The 25926-nt window shown below is 41.4% G+C and overlaps 1 protein-coding gene across 1 annotated transcript in view; it reads right to left on the bottom strand.

Annotated features, from left to right (window-relative positions):
- SP1 (Sp1 transcription factor) overlaps positions 1-15394 on the bottom strand; it is a 36553-nt gene extending 21159 nt beyond the window's left edge. Inside the window, exons 1-3 of the mRNA XM_049883271.1 lie at positions 15304-15394; positions 14109-14263; positions 12273-13782 (exon numbers count right to left, since the gene is read on the bottom strand). Coding sequence (XP_049739228.1) covers positions 12273-13782; positions 14109-14263; positions 15304-15310 — 1672 coding nt within the window. The 5' untranslated portion in view covers positions 15311-15394. The remainder of the gene's footprint in view (positions 1-12272; positions 13783-14108; positions 14264-15303) is intronic.
- Between the last annotated feature and the right edge of the window lie 10532 nt (positions 15395-25926).

The raw sequence follows: 25926 nt of genomic DNA, 5'->3' as shown, positions 1-25926 counted from the left end.
TAATTCCTTCCATTTGGGTTTTAATCAGGTTCTTATAACTGACTGTTGCACTGTTCAGATTTATTAATTGATATTTAAAAATTAATGAGAGACTTTGATGCTTAAAATTAATAGGGTCATTACATACACACTGTAATATACTGTAATGGTTCAACAGAACAAATCTAGGTTTGACTCCTGGTTTCACCATTTATTAGCTAAATGACTTTGAGCAAGTTACTTATCCTCACTGGGCCTCAGTTTCCTCACTGGCAAAAAGGATATAATTATATATATTATGAAAATAAGCTCTCATTGTGATGTTTAATTTTTTTTCTTCCATCTACACATGAACCTTTACTATCCACCTAGGGGAGTCCTTTGTAACATCAAATTCAATTGTCAATATTTCTAAAATAGCAGCAATAAAAGAATATTGTAAAACAAACAAAATATGAAATGCACAGGAATCTACCATTTTGTTTCTCACCACTGGATTTACCATTGAAAAAGGATGACCATGCCAGAGCCTGCAAGCTATACTTCATCTGTTAAAAATAGCTTGGGGTTGATTAATAATGCAGAAATAACCTTTCTGAATGTACAAGGCTGTCTTGAAGGAAGAAACAATACAGATTAAATTTCCTATTTTCAGAAAATTTTCTGGATAAACTATAGAATAAGCTGCCATGTAATAAAGCATGAGAGAATGCAGTAGAAGAGCAGAGACCTCTGGGGGAAAAAAAAAACCAAACCTGTTCCTGTTGATTCTGACTCAAAGCGACCCTGTAAGACAGAGTAGAACCACCCCATAGGGTTTTCAAGGAGTGGATCTGAACTGCCAATCTTTTGTTTAGCAGCCGAACTCTTTACCACTGTGCCACTAGGGCTCCTCCCAGATTCCTGAAGTGACCATTTAAATAGTCATCGACATGGTAGATACATTTTTATGATAACCTACCTGTACTACTAAACCTGTTGCCGTCAAGTCGATTATGACTCATACCGACCCTACAGGATAGAGCAGAACTGCCCCACAGTTTCCAAGGAGCACCTGGTGGATTGAAACTGCCAACCCTTTTGTTAGCAGCCGTAGCTCTTAACCACTATGCCATCAAGTATTCCAGATCTTGATAGGGCTCTCTAAATTAATGCATGAGCAACGGCCCTAGAACAATTATATAATCTGATATGCTACAGCTGATGGAGCCCTGGTGGGACAATGGTTAAGAGCTCAGCTGCTTAGAAACCCTATGGGGCAGTTCAACTCTGTCCTGTAGAGTCACTATGAGTCGGAATTGACTCGATGGCAATTGGTTTGATGTACAAACTCTAAGGTAGTTTTTTAATGTGAGAGATGGACTTCACCTTGTCTTAATTTGTCCAGATTACTAGGTAAGTACTAAAAGCAGATACCTGGTTTTATACCTACTTGGTGCTACAAAAAAAACACACCACAGCTTTAAACTGCTAATGTCAGTATGACAAAAGGATTTAAAGATGGAAAAGCTATTTCTTGAAAATATGCAACCAAAAAAAAAAGAAATCATTACTTGGTAAGACCACATATTCAGCAGCAATGTTAAAAAGTATTAGGGAAAGCAAACATTTTGTGGGCTTTAATACCAGTAATGAATTATTTTGTGAACTGGGGTATGGGTAAAAGAATATCCATTGCATTATCCTTTATACCTGCTTAAAAATATATATATCTTAAATTATTTCGTAATAATTTTCAAGTGCCAGGATTTTTTTTGAGAGGACGGGACAGGTGAGAGACAGGAATTAGTTGGTCATGGGAAATGATGAAAGAAGTAAAACAGTGCTTAAGTAAAACCAAGTTCTAGAGAGATAAATGGCAGAAGAAAACAATTTTTTTTCAATTTACAGAAAACCAAACAACTTTTAAAATGAAAGTAGGAAGAGTAAAATAATTCATTGAAATAGGAAACTGAGAAACCAAACGATCACTAGATGGAGTATCAACAAGGTGTTCATCAAGGAGAATGTTTTTCTAGCAAGCAGACTATAGAGAAAACACAGAGACACTCTGCAGCAAGTTCATAACCATGCTAACGTGAGATTAAGAAACAGAAAATCCACTGGTAATCCCCAAAACCTTCTCCTCTGTCACCTATGGTTTTTACCAGAATGGCTTCTTAAAGAACAAAGCATGCTGGCTGGAGTTCACTTCCTCTGGTAGTAGTGGTTTGGCGAATAGCACCATGGACAAGAGAGACAAAGGGCAAGAAAGAATGTAAAGAACTGGATAACAACTTGAAAGATCAGCCTTGAACTAAAAAGTGACATTCTATGTTTAATTGAGAGGGAGGACTGCAAAGAATGAAACTTTAAGAGAACTAGTATGTGTTAAGCACCTATTATGTGCTCTTCCCTGTTGTCTATTTCATTTAATTCTAATAATCCCGTGAGGTAAATATCAGTATTAACCCTTCTTTTACAGATAAAAGAAACCTCATCTCAAAGAAATTAAAGAACGTTCCCTAAACCACACAGCCATATATAAGAGGCAAAGCTATGATTTGGACCCTATTCTATCTGCCTACAAATCACATGCTCTCACTTCTATCCATATACTAAATATCGCATTGAGGACATAGAGGGACAAACTTTCTTTTTCTTTCACAAAGGATTTGCAATCAATTACTGTTTATTCCAGAGCTGGAGTTTATTTTCCCCATTAATTCCATCAGATTAAGGACTATACTCATAGCTAAACCATTCAACCATACTACACAGGATGTGAGAGGTTCATCTGCAAAGAACAGTTTGTAAAAAAGAAAAACAAACAAACAGCATTTTGGGTTTAAGATTCCACTACATTAATCTGTAACAGCCCACCCAAGGGAACGCTAATCAAGTGGGGAAATTTTATTTGAAACTATTTCCCAACAATTTTGTGGATTTTTATATTGTACTTTCAAAGAATGACTTCATTTTTCCCTCACAACAGCAGCATAACAAATGGGGAGAAAAGCAGTAGTCTTTAGCAAGCTCCTGAGTTTGTTCATAATACCAACGTCACATAGGAGGTAGGGAATAAAAGTGGGGGTAGGGTGGAGGGAGGTATTAGAAAATTGGAGACATGACACAATATGATTAATTTATAAATAGAACTTCATTCACGTGCAATACGCAGGTTTCATTATCAGCCCCCATTTCTGCTTTTAGAAGGCAGCTGTATGAGCCTGGTAGAGGTTTTGAACAATCATAACTAGAAAAGTCTCTGAAGAACTTGACTTCCTGACTGAACAGAAAGCTTGTTTTCCAAGCATAACCTTTATACTTTTGTTTCCTCTAGGCACAAACTTGCGGCGCATGCTGAGTACAATGTCAGTTATCTCCAACAATCTTCCATTGAGTCCTGGGATACTTCACTTTTATGAAGCATCTTCAGGTGATGGAACACTGGTAGTCAATTAGTTGTCGGACATTCTTGGGAATAAATCAAAGAACCATCAGTAATTTAAGACTGGTTGCATCTGAATTTGCTTCAAGATTCAGTTAGAAACAATGTAATGTGATGATATGTTAATACTCTTATTAAGACCAGCCAGCCATTTAACTAAAAGATTATCACTACAGCAAAGTGCCTGGCCATGCTGCAGTTTCCTACACATCTGTATAAACTAGAGATGAGAAGTATTCATTGTCTGGGATGACAGGGCAATTGTCATCTTCTGGGCCTCACAGGGTCACTGAATTAACTCCAACAAAGGGAAATCCCTCCCAGCAACAAGCCTTCTTTGGTCTTTTACACTGCAGTAATTAAAATAAGGAGGTAAACAATTACCCGTCACCTAAAAATGATTTATCTTTGAAAGCATGCTCAAACGCACTGCATATCATTACTTTTCTTGTGCAATGCTAAACAGCACCAATTCTTGTCTCAAGTTTAACCTCTGAGCCCCATATTAAGCATCTAACTTTACAGATATTTAAGATTTAAACAAAAGCAGGTGGATATCAGCTGGAATGTATCAATGCCCTTGCTCCATTAGGCTGGGAAATTAGGGAACACTCTTAATAGAAAACCACTGAAGTAGAAACACTTAGAACGCAATTCTGACTAAAATCATAGTATGAAAATGTGAGGTTTTTTATGTTTGTTATAGAAGTTAAAGGAATCCCTAAGTGGCGCAAATGGTTAAGCATTCAACTACTAGTCAAAAAGACTGGCAGTTAGAACCCACACAGAGTGGCCTCAGAAAAAAGGCCCAGCAATCTGCTTCTAAAAGGTCACAGCCTTGAAAACCCTATGAAGCAGTTCTAGTCTACTCTTAACCATGAGTCAGAATCAGCTGCAATGAGTGAGAATCAACTGCAACTAACAATGACCCAGAACTAAAAGAAAAGGTGTATATAAAAAAAAAAACAAACGCCTACTCCTCACTTATCCACCATTTCATTATCTGACATTGCGCATTTAGGACAATAATAATAAAAAAAAAAAAATCTACTATTCAGCTATTCTGCACACTTACAACATACATCTGGCAGTAACGAACACCAAGGTGCGAGGTGAGAGTAAAACCGGCTGTGATGGTTAAGACTACGTGTCAGCTTGGCTGGACCATGATTCTCAGTAGTTTGGCAATTAGGGAATGACGTAATTTTGCAATTATGTAATGATGTAATTTGGCAGTTACACAATGATATAATCTGGACGTTTTGCAATGATACAGTCATCCTCCATTTTGTGATCTGACATGATTATCCTCCATGTTCACATAACTCCAATTTCTGCATAACAACCCGGTCTTTGGAACCTAACCATGTTGATAAGTGAGGAGGGGGTGTACTGTTCTGTATATACTTTCAGTTAAGAATGTCTTTCTCTACAAATATATAAATAGGGATTTAACAGTGAACAAAAATATCATTAAGTAAATCCAATATTTATGTATTTCTCCCTCCTCTTTTCTATACTTTTGCTTTTATAATTTGGGCCCAAACTATAAGCCAAGGGATAAACAGTTAAGAAAATAGAAGGATGTGGTAGCATTTTTAATTAATAATATGACCTGAAAACACAGAATACAGCAACAGGAGATTATAATATAAATCCAAAATACATGTGGGTCCTGTTATTTCATGTATTTTGCTACAATTCTCAGGAATAACAGTGAAAACTGGCATCCTCTGATATGCGCTAAGAATAGGTAACTACAGCACAACAGCAACTGAGGCACCATGAAGACAGAGGCCATGTCTACTTCATTCAACTTCCAGAACCTAGCAGCACATTTGGCACATAGGAAGTGCTCAATAAATTCTGTTGCATTTGTTTATGAACGAAGCATCAAACAATTGGAACCCATTTCTACATTTATACTTTTGTACCTCATTCTTCTTAGGCCTGCTGGGAGCAATTATATTATTGAGTATATTGGTCTCCAGTAAATGCCTATATAAGCTAACTAAACGGCATTTAAGGCTAAACCAGAAGACTATTAAAATTGTGATACTGCCAAAACAGTTTTTTAAAGGAACACTAAACTAAACCAAAGAAGCTTCTTGATGATTTGGAAAATTTCTAAATGAAGTTTTCAGAGTTAAGGGATTTTATCTTCAAAACAACTAACTGTAAAAAGTACATTTTTTCAATGCAAAAAACTCAAATAATTCAAAACACAGCATGTTTCAGATACGTCAACAATAACTGTGAGCAACAGTACACATGGAGTACCTGGACAAAATTGAGCCCTGTATAGTCTCACATGTTATGTTAACTGCCATCAAGTCAGTTCCAAATCACAGCGACCCCATGCACAACAGAATGAAACACTGCCTGGTCCTGCACCATCCTCACAATCATTGCTATACTTAAGCCCGCTGTTGCAGCCACTGTGTCAATCCATCTTGTTGAGGGTCTTCCTCTGTTTCACTGACCCTCTACTTTACCAAGCATGATGTCCTTCTCCAGGGACTGGTTCCTCCAGATAATACATCCAAAGTATGGAGACAAAATCTCACCATCTTCGCTTCTAAGGAGCATTACACAGTCACCATTTATGTTGTAGAAAAAGGTATTTACCATGAATAAGTCACTGGTATTGCAAAATTCTACCATGGGATCTCTAGCATAGCTTCTAACACCAAGGCCATATTTTCCAACTACTGATCCTTCTTTGTTTCCAACTTTTGCATTCCAATCACCAGTAATTATCGATGCATCTTGATTACATGTTGATCAATTTCAGACTGTAGATGTTGGCAAAAATCTTCAATTTCTTCACCTTTGCCATTAGTGGTTGGTGCGTAAATTTTGTTTATTTTTTTTTAATCCCAATGTACTAGTTGGGGATATGGTTTGACCAACCCATAGTCTCACACAGGACTGCTTAAACCATATCCCCAACTAGTACACTGGAATTAAAAAAAAAAAAAACAGAAATGTGGGGGGTAGAAGAAGGAAGGTATTAAAAAGGAACTTCCAGAATAACAGAAAACAACAGACAGGGAACAAGGAGATAAAATTCGCTATAAAAATGTCTCAAGCATATCAAAGAAAAAATAAGAAAGGAACAGTCAGGGAAACAGATCACATCTTCCTAATTTTTAAAAAAAAAAAAGGTGGGGAGGAGGAGTAACCCCATACACACACATTCACACACACCAGATATGACACAGTTGACCTTCATGTTTTCAAAGACTGATTATATAAGTCCTTGATTTCTCTTTCGCCATCTTGCTCCTCTTTTCCTATGTTTTGATCATATCACTGGTCATTTACACTTCATTTCATTACCAGATTTCCACTACACTATGATTACAACAAATTCTGATTCATAAAGAACCTTATAAAAAAGTTGTTTATTAAACCATGTCTTTTGCTTCTTTTTCTTCCTATTTTCTGTCCTAGACTACAAATGTTAGTAACACACCCAAATAATTAAACTCGGTAAAGAAACAAATCTATTTTTCTACTTTGGAGAAGTCCAGGTAAAGCGTGGTAGAAAGGACACTGCTCTGAAAGTCAGAATACCTCTGTACATTGTGTCAGCAACCTTTGGCAAGTTACTGTATCTTTATACAACTTAAAAAACAAACAAACAAAAAAACCTGTTGCGGTTGAGTCAATTCTGACTCACAGCAGCCCTACAGGACAGAATAGAACCACCCTCCCTATATGGTTTCCAAAGAGCACCTGGTGGATTCAAACTGCCAACCTTTTGTTTAGCAACCATAACTCTTAACCACTACGCCACCAGGGTTTCCAATTCTACACCTTACCAAAACCAAACCCAGTGCTGTCGAGTCCATTCCGACTCATAGGGACCCTACAGGACAGAGTAGAACTGCCCCATAGAGTTTCCAAGGAGTGTCTGGTGGATTCGAACTGATCACCCTTTGGTTACCAGCCATAGCACTTAACCACTACGCCACCAGGGTTTCCTTCTACACCTTAAAAAAAAAAAAAAAAAAAAAATTGTCCATGAAAATAAGGGTGTTGAATAGGATGAGGATTTCCAGCTTTAGCAACCTTCAGTCTAATTACCAATAGTGTATTTGCAAAGAGCTATAATTTTAAGCCATTCTTTGATCTGAAAAACATATTGAACAATTTGAAAAGAATCACCTCAGAGCATTTAACTGAATCTACATTATTTGCAGCAAAAGAGATGTATAGATTTTAATTTAGTTCTCTCATGTCTCAAAGGGCAAGTGTTTGTCTTGATCTAGGTATTTTATATTTTAATTTCTTCTTTAAAGTTGTTAAATTATTACGAAAAGAGAGAGTGGAGGGAGGTAGCAGGTTGTCTCAGGGGGAGAGCAACTGGGAGTATGTTTTTAGCAAGGTATATATAAGTTTTTGTATGAGAGACTGACTTGATTTGTAAACTTTCACTTAAAGCACAATAAAAAGTTTTTTTTTAATTTAAAAAAGTTGTTAAATTATTTATTTTGTACAAAGATACAGAGGTAAGAAGGAAGATTCACAGTAAATTAGATGGGCACATTCAAACTTGTCAAACAAGTAATACCGCCCAGGTTCCATAAGCCACTCAGGCTAAAACACACTGGAGCAAAAGTACAAATTCAAATCACAACCTAGATTCGCAACCAACTTTGACAGTCATTTAGAAAAAAATTTTTTTTCTATAGAAATGTCTTTCAGGATCTTCTAAAGTGAACAACTCTTGAAACCTAGCACAGCATTAACAATATAGTCCTGGTGTGGGCGACCACATTTTTAAATAATGCTTCGGCACACCAGGTCCTGTATAACACTGCTAAATGTTAGAGAAGACCTGCTGCCATCGAGTCGATTCAGACTCAGAGTACTATTGTTATATACCTTCTATATAGGGTCCCTATGAGTCAGACTCAAGGGCAGCGAGGTTTTTTCTGTAAAAAACACGAAAAAACAATGTGCTTGTTTTTCAATTAAATGAAAAAAAATTCAACTATTATCTATTAATATTTACAGATACCAGTAACTTACAAAGCATTATATAACAAAGCTTTTCCACAGATGTTCATCTTCCATCTTAGAACATTTCCAAGGAGGAAAAACAAAACAAGGAATTATTAGTGGCAACATTTGCATGCTACTTGACAAAAAAGAACAATTAAAGGAAAAGGGAGATATGAGAACAGAACAGATATTAAACTTTCCTGAAACACTAGTCACCCTTGTGCTCTTGTTATTTAATTAAGAACTAAAATGGCCACATCACACAATGCAATGTGATTTTAACAATGACGTCATTTACAGAAAGCCACCAGAATGAATAAATAGGAGCAGTTGAAAAGGTCTCTGAAGACTACCTTTTGGTATCCCACTGATTTTCAAATCAATCAGAGCACCTAGGTTTCTAACGTTTTCTATTTAAACTGAAATCACTATTTAAAAACCATTATCATTCTAAGAAACAAGCAGAGTGCATAAAAAAAAAAGGAGGCAAAAAATGTAGACATATTTGCTGTTATATCAAATATACTTTATAATAAAGTGTATCATTTTTTAAATTAAAAATTCTCTTATATGACCTTTTGCACTAGAATAATTCTAAATGTATTTTAATCATATAAACCTACTTATCACTAATGTTCAAATGCACTAGTCTAAAGCACAACTTTTTAACAAATTAGGTCCCAGCAATCTGACCCCAAGTTTAGTGACCCTGCTGGCAAACTAAACCTGGTATCACATTCTTCACTTTAACTTCTAAGAGAAGAAAGACATTTTCCTGATCCCAGTAAAACCAAGCAGATGTGAAATTTTTATTTTTAGTGCCTGAAATTTGCTTCTTGAGTGAATTATAGCCATCAAGGAAATATGTTCTATTCTCCTGCCAAAGCCCAGCCCTGCACTCATTATCAGGCAGAACTCCCACGAAGTCATCCAAACTCAATCTTTCACAACCCGCCTCCCCTTAACCTGGGGCAAGAGTTTTCAGCATTTAGCCGTGGCTGAGGAAAAAAATCTGAGCTTTAAACTGAAAAAACAAGGTCTGTCAGTGTGACTACAAACTGAGAGGAAAGGATGCTGATAAAGAGGAAAGGGTAATGTCTTGAAAAAAGAAAACAGTCATTTCACTGCTTGGAAACTAAGCTCAGTTTACTGGGTGGTCCTTTCCTCACTATCATCCGTGAGGGGCAGAGCCATGAAAAACAACAACATAGGTGCTGGTTTATTTTGGTTCTAACATTGTGCCTTTGCCTGTGTATTCAGCAAACTGAAGCAGAAAGAAAGTCAACCGGATGGCTTAAAAGATTTTTAAAAGGTAATTAAAAAAAAAATAATACATGTAAACAAAGTGAATACTTTGTAAGATGCAGCCTTCCACAACCACTTTGTAGAGTGCTATATATATGTATATACGTATATATATACACACATACATATATCTATCTTACAAGATGATTTCACATCAATGCTTTCTACTATATCGTACTGCCAAGGGGTTCAATTTTCCAGTAAAAAAAAAAACTATATGCCAGAAAAGGGGGTAAAGTGAGACACTTTGTAGCAGACGGGCAACAGCTGAACGACACTAAACTTCCAGGAAATGATTTTATTATCATTCATTAAGGATAAAGTCAAATTAAAGGGGAAAAAATGTTGCACAATTATGACTAACTAGAAAGGAGGAAACTTGTTTCTTCAGACACCACTACTAATGAAGCAAACAATTTCAACCCTCACAAAATGGCCTTTCAGTGCTGCTTCATTCTCTCATTAGAGAATGTCAAGCTGCTGCTATCTTACAGAAGGCATGCATTTTCTTGAGCTCAGAGACCATCAATAACAGCTAGGCAGCCCTATCATGTGACATTACATGGCAGACTTCCCCAGAGCATGATTTAGCAATGAGAATGCCTCATAACTTTCTCTAGAGCTTAAGTTATAAACCTTTTAGAAATTGCAAGGATTCAAATTATTATTAATTTAAGAATAATCTCACAGCCTTTTTTTTTCTTTAAAGAAAAGCCAAACAGCTACAACTACTGAAGAGTAAAGAAAAAACAAACATGCTGGTTTACATCGCCCAGAAAGTGTCCAATTTTCAAGACTGCTGACTTCAGTTTTTACAAAACTTTTGCAATTTCTACTCCTATTAGATGAAGCCTTTTAGCCTATAAAACCTGTCAGCTCTAAAACATTAAATTTTTAAAAAGAAAGACACATTTTCTAAAACATTTTTAACAATCTTAAGGGTTTCTCAAGTCCTAAATTATAACTAGCAGGACTAGGAATCGAGGAACTAATGCAAGGCCTAGCATTGTCAATGACTGGCTGTTGTCTCATTACTTAACTGCTTCTCACTACCCGTTTTTTCATCTAGAAAATAAGCCCATTGTATTAGATTATTTCTTAGGTCCCTCGCAGCTCTAATTTTCTATTCCAAGATCTTCAATTCACTGAAAAATATTACTGCCTTGTTAAAGATCAAAATATAGTCATTTTAAACACACTAGAGAATCTAAGAAAGTTAAGAAACTTTAATAAATGTTCCCCCCAGATTTTCTGAAACTGCAGGACGCAGGAAATATAATTGTCTATTTACTATCATCACTTACAAAAGAACCAACCTAAAGGGAAAGAGAACTCTATAGCAAAAGTAAACAACTCATAAACCCATAGGTGTTCAAACAGAACCTGAAGTTTGATGGTATTAAACTATTTTCCATAATTTGTATATATCACCCCAGATTATAAAAATATATATGTAGCCTTCCATTTTGCTTTATTAAAAGATTAACTCCACTGTAATGAAATTTAAAATGTTAAGTTCTAAAGAGACTTCCATTCCCACCAATTTTTATGGATATTTTAAATTCCAGATTAACCTATAGTGAAACATTGTTCAAATTAATGATCAAATATTGTTATCAACTGATTCAATATATATTCCAGTATATACCTCTTCCCTATTTTTCCTTCAATGCTGTCTTTACTAACTCTCTCCCTTCCATTGCCCACCTTTCCTACTCCCCTTTTCTCTCCTTCCTTTGTCAACCATACACAGTACTTTCTAAAGCAGTCTAGGAAGTGGTTCTCTACCAAGAAGTACCAGAGTCACCTTGGAAGCTTATAAAAATACACATTAGTGCGAGGAATTCCGCTTTTAAAGTAACTCTGAGTAAAAATAAATTAATAAACCTTGGTTAACAACCAGCTTGCTCAGAGATGCCCTAGCCAACTAAAGATTAACCAGGGAATTTACTTTGTTGAAAAATCTTTCTGGAATTCATTAGGTCACTTTTCTCTTGCTTAGCAGCTACAATTCAAGACAAACATCTGACGATTTAACAATTGTTTTACAAATAGGTCAAGTTTATAATCAATTCTTTATTCTAAAAATAACTGGCAAACAATGGCCCACAGGGCAAATACAGCCCTCGAGCTAAGAATACTGTTATGTTTTTAAAGGATTGTAAAACAAAGAATATGTGACAGAGACCACATGTGCTCCACAAAACCTGAAGTATTTACTATTTGGCCCTTATAGATAAAGTCTGCAAACCCGTGTTCTACAGCACCAAAGACACTGGAGGTACAGAGGCTCCAGGACATCCCCCGGAAGTGCTTCTTTCTCATTAGATTAATGGAGGGGAAGAGTGAAAAAACTTTGTTAATTTGGTTTCAACAGTATCACTTAAATAGAACCACTGTTATTTCTCTAATTGACTTGCCTAAATAACTAACCTTTAAGAAAGTGTTATCCCAAAAGGCAATCTATTCCATTCCTCAGACCCAATAGTTTCAGAGGAAAATTTCTAGAGATAGCTCTGGAAACACAAAAGATTGGAAGTCTTACCTGAGGCATTTGCTATAGTCAATGGCAGGCCTGGAAGCTGGTGCACCTGGATTCCTGAAGCACCCAATGCACTGAGGTTAATGGTCTGGAGGCCTGGCATGGAGGAGAGCTGTGCAGCATTCACAGTGACTGTGCCAGCAGGGATGGAGGCAGCTGAGGCAATGGGTGTAAGGGTGGTGTTGCTGCTGCTTGTCTGCCCCAAGGAAACACCCTGCATTGGAGCCAAGGTGATTGTCTGGGCCTGTGGGTTCTGAACTTGGAGGTTCTGCAGCTGAAGAGTCTGCCAACTGACCTGTCCATTGGGCCCCACCGTTGGTGTCCGGATGATGATAGGGCCAGAGTTTGGAACAGCCTGAAGCTGGAGGTTCTGGAGGGTTTCCTGGGAGATAGCTTGAGTTGTAAAGGTCTGCCCTGACAGTGGTGCTGCTTGAAGGGCCTGAAGGGCCTGTCCCCCTTGAACTAGCTGAGGCTGAATAAGAATCTGTTGTTGCTGTGTCTGCTGGTTTTGCTCTCCCTCTTTTTGCTGACTTGTTTGCAGTGAGCCTCCAGATGTCTGGTTCTGCTGGATGTTCAGAGCATCAGACCCCTGTAGCCCACTGACCCTCTGGGGTGTCTGGCCTTGAGAGTTGGTCCCTGCTGATCCGCTGGTGGTAAAGTTCATAATTCCCATGTTGCTGGTGGTAGTAGTTGTTGAGTAGCTATTGGCATTGGTGAAAAAGGAGCTGGAACTGGCTTGTGATACCAGACTAGCAGAACTGATGGCAGTCCCTGAGGTGACAGGCTGTGAGCCACTCTCCTGGGACCCAGAGCTGCTGATCGTGACTGCCTGAGAGCTGGGAGTCAAGGTAGCTGCAGAAACGCTGTTGACAGGTAGCAAGGTGATGTTCCCATTCAGGGCCACTGGTACATTGGTCACATACTGAGTCTGTCCTGAGAGCACATTATTAGCCAGGCCTTGCAGGGGGACAGCCTGCTGGAGCAGGTTTGGCATAGCAGCAATGATGTTGCCTCCACTTCCTCGATTTGTGATAATCTGTTGGTTTGCACCTGGTATGATCTGAATTTGACCAGAACCATCCTGCTGCACTTGGGCCCCAGTGGCTGCAAATTGCAGCTGCTGCCCATCAACGGTCTGGAACTGTGGGATTACTTGATACTGAATATTGGGCATCACCCCAGGCAGTCCTGTTAGGACTTGCTGGTTCTGCAAATTGGGGGCCGCAGCCACAACATACTGCCCACCAGAAACCGTGCGATTCTTGGAAGACTCACTGCCATTGCCGCCATTAGTGCTGCTGCCACTCTGCTCCTTTGAGGTAGGGGTAGCCCCAGAGGAGGAAGAGATAATCTGCCAGCCATTGGCACCCTGTGAGAGTTGTGTGGCTGCAAGGTCCAGCTCACCTGTGCCCCCTGACTGGCTTGGGCCCTGGGAATTGTTGCTGTTTTCATTGGGTGACTCAATTCTGCTGCAAGTTGCTGCTAAAAGAGCCAAAGGGGATGGCTGGGACTCCTGGTCAGAAAACAAGGAAGAGAAAAGGAGTTATTGACACCCAGCTGCCAGCCTAGGAGGACAGTGCACAACAAATAAAGAACAAAATAGTGCAGACAAATAACGACTAAAAACCAGAAACAAAAAAACCAATCTATCTGTATTGCTGCAATTTCCATCTCTGGGGATCTCCAAGTCATTTCTCTCTCTCTATACTTACTTCCTCTATCTGTAAAACTGTTTAGTCCTTTCCTAAAATTTTTTGTGTGAGTAGTTAAAACAATTATCTAGGAGTATTTACATGCTCTCAACATATTCCCCACACTTTATCTCTAATCATCACTTACCTGACCTCCTCCTCCTCCACTGCTGCTACTGCCTGTGCTGCTGCTGCGAGCCTGAGAAAAGGCACCACCACCATTACCACTGCCCCCATTATTGCCACCAACTCCTTTTTCAATCTTCACCACTGTTGTCATTTCATCCATGGAGTGATCTTGTTCTAGAATGAAATAAAAATAAACAACATAAAATTGGGGAGAAAAAAAGGGTAAAAGAACATTATGATGAAACAGAAATGACTAATAGGAAGGTAAAAGGTGCCTGTTGAAAGAAAATGGATTAGGGGGGAGCAGTTGTAGGACAATATGACGTGAACCAGGCTCTATGGTGCCAGAACTGGGCCTCAATTTTCCTTTGTACAAAATTAAACTCAGAAAACATTCAAAAAATGCTTTTGGGATAGGAAATGTGAGGGACTGTGGGTATGTTGAAAGAGTTTTAAAATAAAAAACATGCCAGGGGAAAAAAGGGAGAAGGCCAGGTAAGGCAAAAAACAACATGTGGGTGGATGGAAAGCTTGCTAAAATTAGTGTTAAAGGACACGGAAAAAGAAAAAAATACAAACATAGAAAGTAACAAGAGAACAGAAAAGGGAAAGATAAATGATGAAAAATGTGAGTGGAGACACATTAGTAAATACAGGTAAGGAGCTAAAGGGGTCTTGGGATTAGAAATCAGGTTTCGGGGCGGGGAGAAGGCGGGCCCTAGGGAGAAAGGGCGGTTTCGGGGTGAGGGGCGTGGAAAGGGCGGGACGATGGGGGGGAGGGGAAAATACAGAAAAAGGGGGGGGGGAGGGCCTTGGGGCAGGCGGCGACCAGAGGGCGGGCCAGAGAGGCGGTTGGCCCGGGCGGGGCCTGCACGGCTTGGGCCGCCCCCGCGGCTCCAGCCCCCGGCGGGAGGAGCCTCAGGCGGGCAGTCGAGTAGTGGGGGGTAAGGCCCGTCCCCCGTGGCCGGGGCGGGCAGGGGGCGGGCGAGGCCACGCTGCCCCCTCCCCCGGGGCGGGCGGCCCATCCCCCTCCTCCTCCGAGGCCCCGCCACTGCCCCTTCTCCCTCCCTTCCCTCCGCCCCGGGCGGGACCAAGGCCGCCGCCGCCGCCGCCTCCCGCCCGCCCCCCCTCACGGCGGGGACCGCCCGGTCGGCCCTCGCGCGCGCCCCCTCACTCCCCTCCCACCCCTAAGCTTGGAGTGGACTCATCCTTACCGCTCATGGTGGCAGCTGAGGGACGAGCTCAAGGGGGTCCTGTCCGGGGGGGTTGGGGGGGGCCGGGAAAAACGCGGACGCTGACGAGGCAAGCGAACCCGGACCGGACGGGGAGGGGGGGGGTAAGGAGGAGGGAGCAGCGCGCCACAAGCTCGGCCTAGGCCCCGCCCCTTCACTGCTGCCCCGCCCAATGAAGGAGGGGGAAAGGCGGGACTTGTAGAAGAAAGGCGGGCAGGGTATCCAATAGCACGACTCAATTGCTCTCTAGGGCGTGTAAGACAGAAGTGCGTGCCTGGTATCCGCCCCAAAATGCCGCCCTCTCAGTTTTAAAAACCAGTGAAAGATGCAGGAAGTGAAAATGGGCGGGAGCTGGAGATGATAGGCTTGGAGGGAAGCCAGTCAACTGCCAGGCGGGCTCCTTGAGCGGTAGCGATAGGGAGAGTTTTGATAAGAGTGACAGAACAACGACCAACCAGAATTCTGGACATGCCTGGGCAAAGTCCTTGTGGGAGGAGAGGCCGGAACGGGAGAGGATGAAGTTGATCAACACCAATCAGAATTCAGGCGGGCAGCCAGAAAAGTCATGATTGGATAGACACTGAAAAGAGACAGATCAGGACTCATATTGACGTGACTAAAACCCTATTATCCGCCGAATGAACTCTGGGGGCGGGAACCTGGAGGGGGCAGAGCAGAGTTGGCGTCTACCTCAATCGCTCGGCCCAATGAAGGGGCGCAGTAGGCCAGGGACCGCCCCCAAGTTGGCCAATGGGCGTTACTAGAGCCGCCCATCATGGGGAAGGGAACAGGGCTGTGCCAAGAGGAGTTCGTCGCCATATTGGCCCTCCTTAGGGGACGTCTTTTACAGTGATTAGATGGTACACTTAAGCAGTACCCTGTAGCTCCACAGGTGTCAGGGCAAAGACCAAGAAGTCCCTTCAGCGCGCAGTTCTGCCCCACCACCCCGGCTCGTTTGAGTCCTCATTGAACCGCCCTTAGAAAGTACCTCTCACCCCTCCCGAGGCCGACGAATGCCTCTGAGTGTGGGTGTAAGCCCTGTGAGTGTAGGCGAGGTGAGATCTGGCGACAGCACTGTCAAAATCAGTTAATACGGAGCTGACCAATTTACAAGGTTTTTGTGAGACTCTAGCAAACACTATTAAGTTCCCGCAGAGAAAGCACAAGCTACTTGCAGCGGGTTAACTTTTCAAGAGTTTCTCTTTGGGGCTAAAGTGCATTGGAGAACCTCCCCAAGGTCCTAAACGGCTTCCTTTTTTAACCCCCTTAATTGTAAATACCGCGTAAGTGTAAAGCAAGATAGCCGAGTTCCTGTTTCTTGAGACGAAAGTTAAAGGACATGGTTTTGCCCGAGGCCCCTTAAGTTCTGGCCTCCATTTTGCCTCTTTATCCCTGTTTTAGTGGAGGACGACTGGGTGGCTTGTAAGTGACGTAATGAGGTCATTCTCTTTAGCACTTTTATCTTATCACTTCTTTATATATTTTCCTGTTTTAAAGTCTGAATTTCCCCTAAAAGATTTTAAGCCCTTTGAAAGCAGGAACTTAGGCTCTGGTCCTTTGGGCAAGGCTTGGAAGCGATGAAGTGATTGTTGAATGCCTACTGTGTTAGGTGCCAAAGTGGATTAGGTGCTTTGCGTACCTTTTGTCATCTTAATAAGAACGATATTATTAAGTAGTGTTAATATTATTTTATAAGTGAAGAAACTTAAGCTGAAAAGTTAAATAATTTGCCCAAGGTCACAAAGCTTTTAAGTTGAGCCAGATTCCAGACCAGAACAGTTCCGCAAAAAAAAGTCTACAAATTGTTAAGTGAATAAAACAATGCCTTATATAACCATTTGTATAAGGACATTCTCCAATTTTTGTTGTTGTTTTTGAAGAAAACTGCTTTTGCATTGTTACTTTCTATCTCCTGAGAAAAACCTACCTATACACTTTTTTTTTTTATACACTCAGGGCAGCTGAAATGGCATCATCTTGTACACCTTTATTACAAACTTTATCACTTAACCAACATCAAAGTTTCTCAAAATGTAATATCAGTCTGTAACAATCATCTGGGGTGCTTTTTTAAGAAGCAGATTCCTAGGCCTCACCCCAGACCTAGTAAATCAGATTCTCTGTAGTGGAGTATGGGATGAGGTTTAAGAATATGCATTTTTATGCCGTTTTTTCAAGTGATTAGTTCCTAATCCAGAGTTGGAGAAACACTAAGGGAAGAACTGCATTACTCATCTTGGTAAACTAAACACAGGAGATTCTAACAGCTGTTCAGTATAGTCAGCAAAAGACCACACCTAAATTTACTGGGGAAGGGGAAAGGAACTATTTTTAGCACACTCTCTAAACACTTCAAATATATTGTCTAACTTAATCCTTTTAACTGATAATAAGAGACGCCATACCCTTTTACAGATGAGAAGAGAGAGGCTCAGACACTTAAATTATGGCCTGTTGTTTTAGCTCCAAAGCCTGTGGGTTTTTTTGTTGTTTTTCCCATAGTTCTTATAAGCTAGTCTATGCCTGAAATGGAAACTAGGGTTTGGTTTTATTCCCAGGTACTGAGAAAAAGATCTACATTTAGACTCAAATTCAGTAGCCATCCTCCCTTTCACAATTCTTTCCCTTTGCTCTTCCTAGGACTGGATAGAATTCAGCACCTGACCAATGAGGAATGTCTTTGACATATCCTTGCTTATTGATAGTCTCTGAGAGCAAATGAACCATGATCCATCTTGTCCAATTCTCCTGCAAAAACTGTAGCAAAAAAAAATTTCTTTAGACCAAACCAAAAAAATTTGTTTTTAATGCATAAACTTATTTCAGGTCTTCTCAAAATCCTTCCAGTGTCTGTCTACAAAACCATTTGCAAGATCATTTAAATAACTCCGAAGGACTTTCTTTAAAGAGCAATGTGATTCCTATGAACTTGAATTGTGCCTGGCTGTGATGTAGTAAGCCTCACACATACTAAGTGCTAACACAGCAGCATGGCATTGAAGTCTCTTAGTGGTCAGCCCTTCACTTATTCAGGCTCATTATCCATTACTGTCCACTGTACTCTCTTACCCTTCACTTTGTTCTTGTTGAAATTTCCCCCAAAAGCCATGCTTTCTGGGATCTTCAAAGTCTGGACTTTTATAAGTACAGTCCACTCAGCCCGTCTTCCTTCTGGGCTACCAGACAAACTCTTATTCGTATCTTTGATAAGTACAACTTCTCTGAAGTCTTCCCTACCACTCCCAGGTATTGAATATTCTGTCCACTATATCTTTTTTACATACCTCCATTAAAAGTATCTAAGTATCCATTGTCCCCCAACTAGACTAGGCAACTTGAGGACAAAGATGATGTCTTTTCATTTTGTATTCTCAAGATAGAGCATATAGTTGACACCCAGTAAACACTGTTAAATGAAAGGAGAGGCCTAGTAGTGACCATCCTGAATAGGTCTCGAGACACACAATGGAATAAATCATTCTTCCTGATTCTGAAGCCACTCTTCAGCTTTGATCAATTTCCCAGTTATGGATCTGGTAATTATCTGATAATTGGGAACATTTTATAAATTAAAATATACAGATGATCAAAACCCTCCTTTTATACCATCATTATAACCTTGCCTTTCAGCAAACTTTCAACTAAAGCTAAGAAGAAAAAAAATAGTGACTTAAGATAATAATGTCTAAACAGTCTTCTAACCTTTACTTTCTAGCTCTCTGTAACAAGAAAACAAGCCTAAGTTTTTTTCTCATCAGTCTGTAATTAGTAGGCTAATACCGTTTGCAGTGCAATGGTGACTGTAGAGGCTGGATGGGTCATCACACACATCCCTCAGCCTTTTAAAGGCCCTGGAAAGGCAAGAGCCTAATCCAGAAAAGAACTGTAACAAGGCAGGCTTTTTTTGTTTGGGAAGTCCAAAACCTGGCTACAGATATTATTATTACTATTTAAAACAACTCATCCTGTACCCTTTCTGTGCCTTTGTTTCCTTATGTGAGAAGCATTGTGATTCATGCCTGCCTAAACTGTACTAGGAAGGCATTCATTCAGTCCATGGCTGTGATGATCCTGAAGGCCCAGGAGGAGGAAGAAAGGGGGGGCAGGAGCAGGGCCGGATGTGTTTTTCTGTGACAGTTGGGAGAAACAGTCAAGAAAACAATTTAGTTTTTGTTGGAGCTGAACTCTGGCCCAGCCTTCCTGAGTATTCTCTTCTGAAGGATACTCTTAAGATCTGAAGAGGTCTGCAAGAAAACAGCCCAGACTGTAAACCTAGCTGATAGTTTCTGACCCTTGAAGAGTCTTTGCCAAATAAAGGTGGTTTGAGGTCTAGTGGAGAAGAGGAAGAGAAATTCCTGAGCCTGCAAATTCCCAAATCCTTCAGAATTGAGAGCTAGAGAAGACAGGCTCAGGGCACCCAGAGGGGTCAGAGACCAGCCTAGACCATAAACAGTGCAAACAGTGCTTTTCTGCACATTAAATCTGACCCCTAGGGGTTCCTGCTTGGAACAAACACAAAATCAAAACATTTCTCTCCCCCAAAATACTCAAACTCCTCAGGGAGCCAGAGCTCACCAGAGCTAGGAGCTGCAGCAAGAGCAAGACACGGAGAGAGGAAGCCAGTCCTTACTACCAATGTACCCTCCTCACAGACACACACACACACACACACTCCTCCCAGCCACCCTGCACCCCGAGGGCGACTGGAGTCCTGCCTGGCAATTCAGCATTAAAAAAATAAAATAAATTCTCTTTTAACCAAAAATGAAGCAGTTTCCTTTTCTCCTTCCTCTCCTGGGCCGAGTAGCCCTGAGACTCCACCAGAATCCAGGGTTGGGGAGAGAGCTACACCACTCCCAGTCTCCCATTCTCAGAAACGGAGAGTGTCCCCGACAGGGTCAACAGGTCTGGGAAAAAGACGTACCCTCTTCGGGCACCCACCGCAGAAGTTGAAGGAAGAAAAGAGAGCAAGCAAAGGGAGAGGCCAGGGGGCTGATCCTGTTTCCCCCTCCCAAGGAACTTGGGGCCACCCTGAGGGCGGGCGGAGGGCCGGGCTGGGGACGAGGGTGATGAAGTCGTAAACAAACCCGCCAGGGCCACGAGGTGCCCAGAGGAATGGGGTGGGGTTTACAGGCTTCTCAGGCCCTGCCGGGAGCTGGATGACTGGTGTGGGCTGGGCCCAGCTGGGGCCTCGCCACCCCCAGTTTCCGGCTAGAGTTGGGCCATCTGGCTCTCCCCAGCCTCAAACCCCTCCTTGCTGTTTTGCCCTCCCACGCTGGAGCCCAAGAGGCCTGCCGAAGTTCGTACAGGGTGACACCTGACCTCTCTTCTTGCCGAAGATTTCACTGTCCCCAGGAGGAAAAGCAGATGCTGCGGTGGATGGTTCATGTGGGGAAAAGGCCCTGAAACACCCTCAATTCTTTCTTGCCATAGTCAGGGAGATTGTGGGTGGGGGAAGGTGAGAGAGAGCATAGCTGCTCAGACTTTTGCCTCTGAGAGGGGGTTTTACCTTTTTTTGCCTGTGACACAAATCCCTGGCTTAGAGTGTTAACCTTTACCACTGTCTTCCTCCACAACTGTGTCAGAGGTGCCTGGACAAAGGTCCCTGGGAGTCTTCCAGGAACAATTTATCTTCAGTCACTCCCAGTTAACACCCGTAGATATTGCACTAGCGCCATCTTAGAGATTAGGAAATCAATTCAGAATTTGACAGATGTGCCCAGCCAAAGTCACAGGCAAAATTTTGTGGATCCCTAACTCCAGTTCTACTTATCCAGCATTTCCCAAAGTGTGGTGCACTTAGTACTTAAATTTTAGAAAGAAATTGAACTACTTATCAAGGGAATGATTTCACAAATATTGTTAGGATAAAGAAAAATACAGTATACAGTGGAACAAGCAATACCTGATTATGGTAAAAATGATGAAGGTGGTGTGTGAATGATTGAAGTTTGGGGAAATATAATGCTGTACCATACTGATTTTACCATCTTACATGCAGATATTCCTAAGGAAGAATGAGGGAGAATGGCAATGGTTCAGTGAGAGGATGAGTCTAGATTATCCCAAGGTTCCTTCCCCTCTGACATTCTAAACTTTAGAGCAATCAAAGACCATTTTAAGGCAGGAACTGGGAGCCAAGAAAAATGGAGCTAATAAAGTTAGGAATTTTCTCTAAGTCATTCCACCTCCAACCACCACCAAAGGGTCCAGAGCCAAACAGGAAGGATTCCTGCTCTCCATAAGTAGAGAGTGGCAGGATAGAGTGAACAGATTTTGGAATGGTCCCACCCCAATCCTTGGGAATTTGGTTTGGTTATTTTCATTCATGTAAGGTGTACGTGCCAGGAATGAAGGGCGACTCACCTTTGCTCCCCTGCACCACCGCTTATGTGGTATCTCTGTCCTACAAGACCTTATGCCCAGTCCTACCTACCCAAGAACTGAGCCAGCCCCCAACATCAAGCTATCTTAGCTGATGCTTCTCTGAATGCCTCCTCCCTGACCTCAGCCCACTCATGCTTAGGCCCCCTCAGGTATAACATCTTTCAGCAACTTCAAAGACACTGGCTCAGACAAGCAGATAATACGTGCATTATGTGCCCCTGATGTAATGTAATCTAAAATATGCTGCATCACCTAACAAATATTCTTTCAAAAAATATTGAACCTCAATCTAAGCGACTCTTTAGATCAAATCTCCAGTTTGCGGAAAATAGGGGCTAGAGGAACAAGATAAAATACAAAGAAGCAAATTAGAAAAATCCAAAAGGTGGGACATTCTACAGGGCAACTGACTATTTTTTCAACAAGCCATGGGTTTCTTGAGATGGGACCACGTCTCCTTCATGTTAGTTTCCCCAATGTCTGGAGCCCTGCCTTGCAGAGAGCAAGTTCAACACAGAGGAAAAGAGAATCCAAAGAATCAGTAGCTGGAACTGGGGTGGAGGGAGCAGAGTATGGTAGTGGTGTAAATAATAACACAGAATGGGAGGCAGGAAGTTCCCCAGCCTACTCCCTCCCACCTCAGCCTGGATCAGAAGCTTGCCCCAGTGGGGATTGTTCAGTTTTCCCTATGCCCTCTTCATCTCTGGATTAGCTGGGACATGAGTGGCTTCAGTGCGTCCCATGTTTTGCCGCCACCACCTGGTAAATGATTTTGAGACGGTGTTGAGGAGAAGCCTCAGACTTCTGTTTCCCTACTCTAAACCACGAAACCCTCAGATGGATGGCAAGAGGTGGCATGTCTTTGGCATTCTGCCATAGGCTGATGTGGCAAGGGGAAAAGAGGAGAGCACAGCTGAGAAGCTGCTGAATTCCACAGAAAGGAAAGGCAGCCCAGGCCTGAGACTGGGAGTGTGAAAGGAGCCAATGGATGTTTTAATTTTTTTTTCTTTAAAACATTTTTAACCGTTTGTATTATTAAAAATTATCACCCAAAGTATTTCCAGTTTCACTTATACTAACACTGTAAAAATGATAGTTTTCCCAAATTCTCCCCCATTTTAAAAATTATCAATCTGATAATTCTGTTATTGAAATTTGCATTTTCTCTCTATTATTGTCGATATGCATTTTGTGGTCTGTGAATTATCTTTTCATATCCTTTGTCTGTTTTCTGTTGAATTGTTCGCCTTATAGAAGCTGTTTATGTTGATTCTGACTCATAGCAGCCCTATAGGACAGAATAAAACTGCCCCACAGGGTTTCCAAGGAGAGGCTAGTGGATTCAAACAGCCAGTGTTTTGTTTAGCAGCTGAGCTCTTAACCACTGTGCCATCAGGGCTTCTGTTTATGTATAAAAAAATTTTTATGTATACTAGATATTAATTCTTTGTTTAAAATATGGCAAATGTTTTTTCCCTGTCAATTGGTTTTTGTTTTTAATTTTGAGATTAAAAAAATACTAACTTTAGTGATGTATATTTTTTATACAAAGTACACTTCAGTGAATTTAGACAAATGTGTATGCCCATGTAACTACCACAACGATCAAGATACAGAACAATTCTATTACCCTGAAAAGTTGGCTAGTGTGCCCTCCTCCCAGACAATCCCTGCTAACCACTCCCTCCCCCTAGCCCCAGGCAGCCTTTGACAGGCTTTCTGTCACTATAGATTAGATTTGTCTTTTCTAGAGTCTCAGGAATAGAATTATACATTCTTCCCCCCACCCCCCACTCCCGCCCCGGTCTGGCTTCTTTCACTCGGTTTGTTTTTGAGGTATACCCACGTTGCTGGGTGTATTGTAGCTTGTTCCTCGTTATTACTGAGTGGTATTCCAATGTATGGATATACCACTATTTGTTCATTCCTTCACCTATCAACGGACACTTGAGTTGTTTTCAGATTTTTATTATGAATAAAGCTGCTATGAGTTGTCATACAAATTTTTGTGTGGATATGTTTTCTCTTGGATAACTACTTAGGAGTGAAATAGCTAAGTCTTACGTTTAACTTTATAAGAAACTGCCAAACTGTTTTCCAAAATTACTGTACCATTTTACATTTTTAAATACTTTTTTTTGTATGCTGGATATTAATCCTTTTTTTAAGTATTGGAAATATTTATTGTCAGTTGGTTGCCTTTTAAATTTGTTTTTGCTGACCAGTACCCCTCACCATCTAGTCAATTCCAACTCATAGCGACCCTAAAGGACAGAGTAGAACTGCTCCATAGGTTTCCAAGGCTGTCATCTTTAAGGAAACAGACTGCCACATCTTTCTTCCTCAGAGTGGTGGTGGATTCAAACTGCTAACATTTTGGTTAGCAGCCCAGCACCTAACCACTGTGTTGCTAGGTGAAAACCCCAGGTTTTGCTCCGCATGATTTGTTACAGCCAATAAACAAGAGGCTGAGGTGGGAGATCAGAAAGACATCTTTATTCTGTTGTACAAGGAAAGGAGGAATCAGAATGCTGCCTCCCAGACAGTTTGGGAAATGGGCTTTCACAGGAAGCTGACCAGGAAATGCAAATTCGTCATGAATATTCAGGATTGACCTTCAGGCAGGCACTCAGAGTTTAGGGATGGCAATGGATTTTCTTTAGACAAGTATTTGATCCCCCAGGATGGAGGAAGGGATGAATTTTTCTTAATTATTGTGTTAAGTCTCCACCCAGAGGTGGGTTGAGGCCATCTATGGCCAGTCCTGTGGTTATATTGTCAAGGACAATTTCAGGAGAAAGGGCAGCTTATTTTGCTTTTAGGAGGATAAGTCAGAGCAGGTGCCTCGTAGAAGGGCTGGGATCTGAGGCTGCCTGCCTCAACTGTGCCATAAGGGCTCCTTATCTATTCAATAAAAGTTATTTTGTATGGATCAAATCTGTTCATGTTTGCTTTTTATACCAAGTTGGGTCTTACTTGTCTTCGCATCCTCAACACTTGGACCTGTGCTGGGCACAAAATAGCCCACCAATAAGTGTTTACAGAATGTCCCAACAGCAAGAGTTAGGAATTCCACTGCCATCCCCAAGAGTGTGTAAATAGGCTCAAAAACCAAAAAAAAAAAAAAACCAAACCCACTGCCATTGAGTTGATTGTGACTCATAGCAACTCCATAGGACAGAGTAGAACTGCCCCATAGAGTTTCTGAGGAGCGCCTGGGATTCAAACTGCTAACCTTTTGGTTAGCAGCCGTAACACTTAACCACTATGCCAGCAGGGTTTCTTAAATAGGCTCACCTTCTGATATTTTTTTTTTTTTCTGATAATTTAGCTAATATAAGTCAAAGGGGATTGATTCAACTATCTGTAAAAGAAATCTGTGACACAGTGAATGACTTAATAAGGCCCCTTTAGCCATAGTCTTTGTAACTCACATGGAATGACTGGGTGGGACTATGCAAATAAGGTGCTTGTGGCCCACCAAGGGGATTAGGTAGCTTGTTAATAATGTAAATAAGGTTCATGGCACACTTGTGGGGTTGGGACCATGCAAATAAGGTATATGGGACCCTAAGGAGGGGATTGGTCAGTTTTGCCATCCTGCTAGGCTTAAAGGGAGACACTGGGTGGAAGAAGGAGGGAGAAGTTGTAATACAGAAGACAGTGAGAGATGGCAGCACAGGAGTAGCAAGAGCAATAGCAGCATGAGATGGCAGAAACCAGGAGATGGTCATGAGATGGTATGTAATACTTGCCCTAAAAGGCTCCCAGCAGGGCTCAGTGGCAGCAAGGCCCCAGCAGGCCCCACCAGCAGAGGGCAAGAAGGAGCTGTCCTGATTGAGGAACTGCATCCTGAGTTGTTTCTGTTACTTCCAATTCAAGATACTTCCTTAATAAACCCCATAGTCCATGAGTATGGTCTCTTAAGACCTGCGTGCCCATTGCAATGAGTTATCAAAACCAGCAGAGAAGTAGAGAGTGCAGTGGGAGGGACCACTGGTGTCAGAATTATTGAAAAGGTTGGAGAGAGGCGGTATGTTTGACCTCCATTTCATAGGAATCAGCCTTGGGCAGATGCTGATGGTGATTCTCTCTCCCTCTTGTGAAGTTAGAGGATGTGAGACAATGTTGTCACGCTATTTTTACAGTCGGTATCAGAAGTGGGATTCATTGCAATGGCTCCAGAGTCATGGAATCATGGGACTGTGTAAGGGAAAG

This window comes from Elephas maximus, chromosome 4, assembly GCF_024166365.1.
Source record: "Elephas maximus indicus isolate mEleMax1 chromosome 4, mEleMax1 primary haplotype, whole genome shotgun sequence".
In the NCBI taxonomy this organism is placed as follows: Eukaryota; Metazoa; Chordata; class Mammalia; order Proboscidea; family Elephantidae; genus Elephas; species Elephas maximus.
Note: the sequence above shows the minus strand (reverse complement) of the source record. Positions and strands in the feature narration are given on the sequence as shown.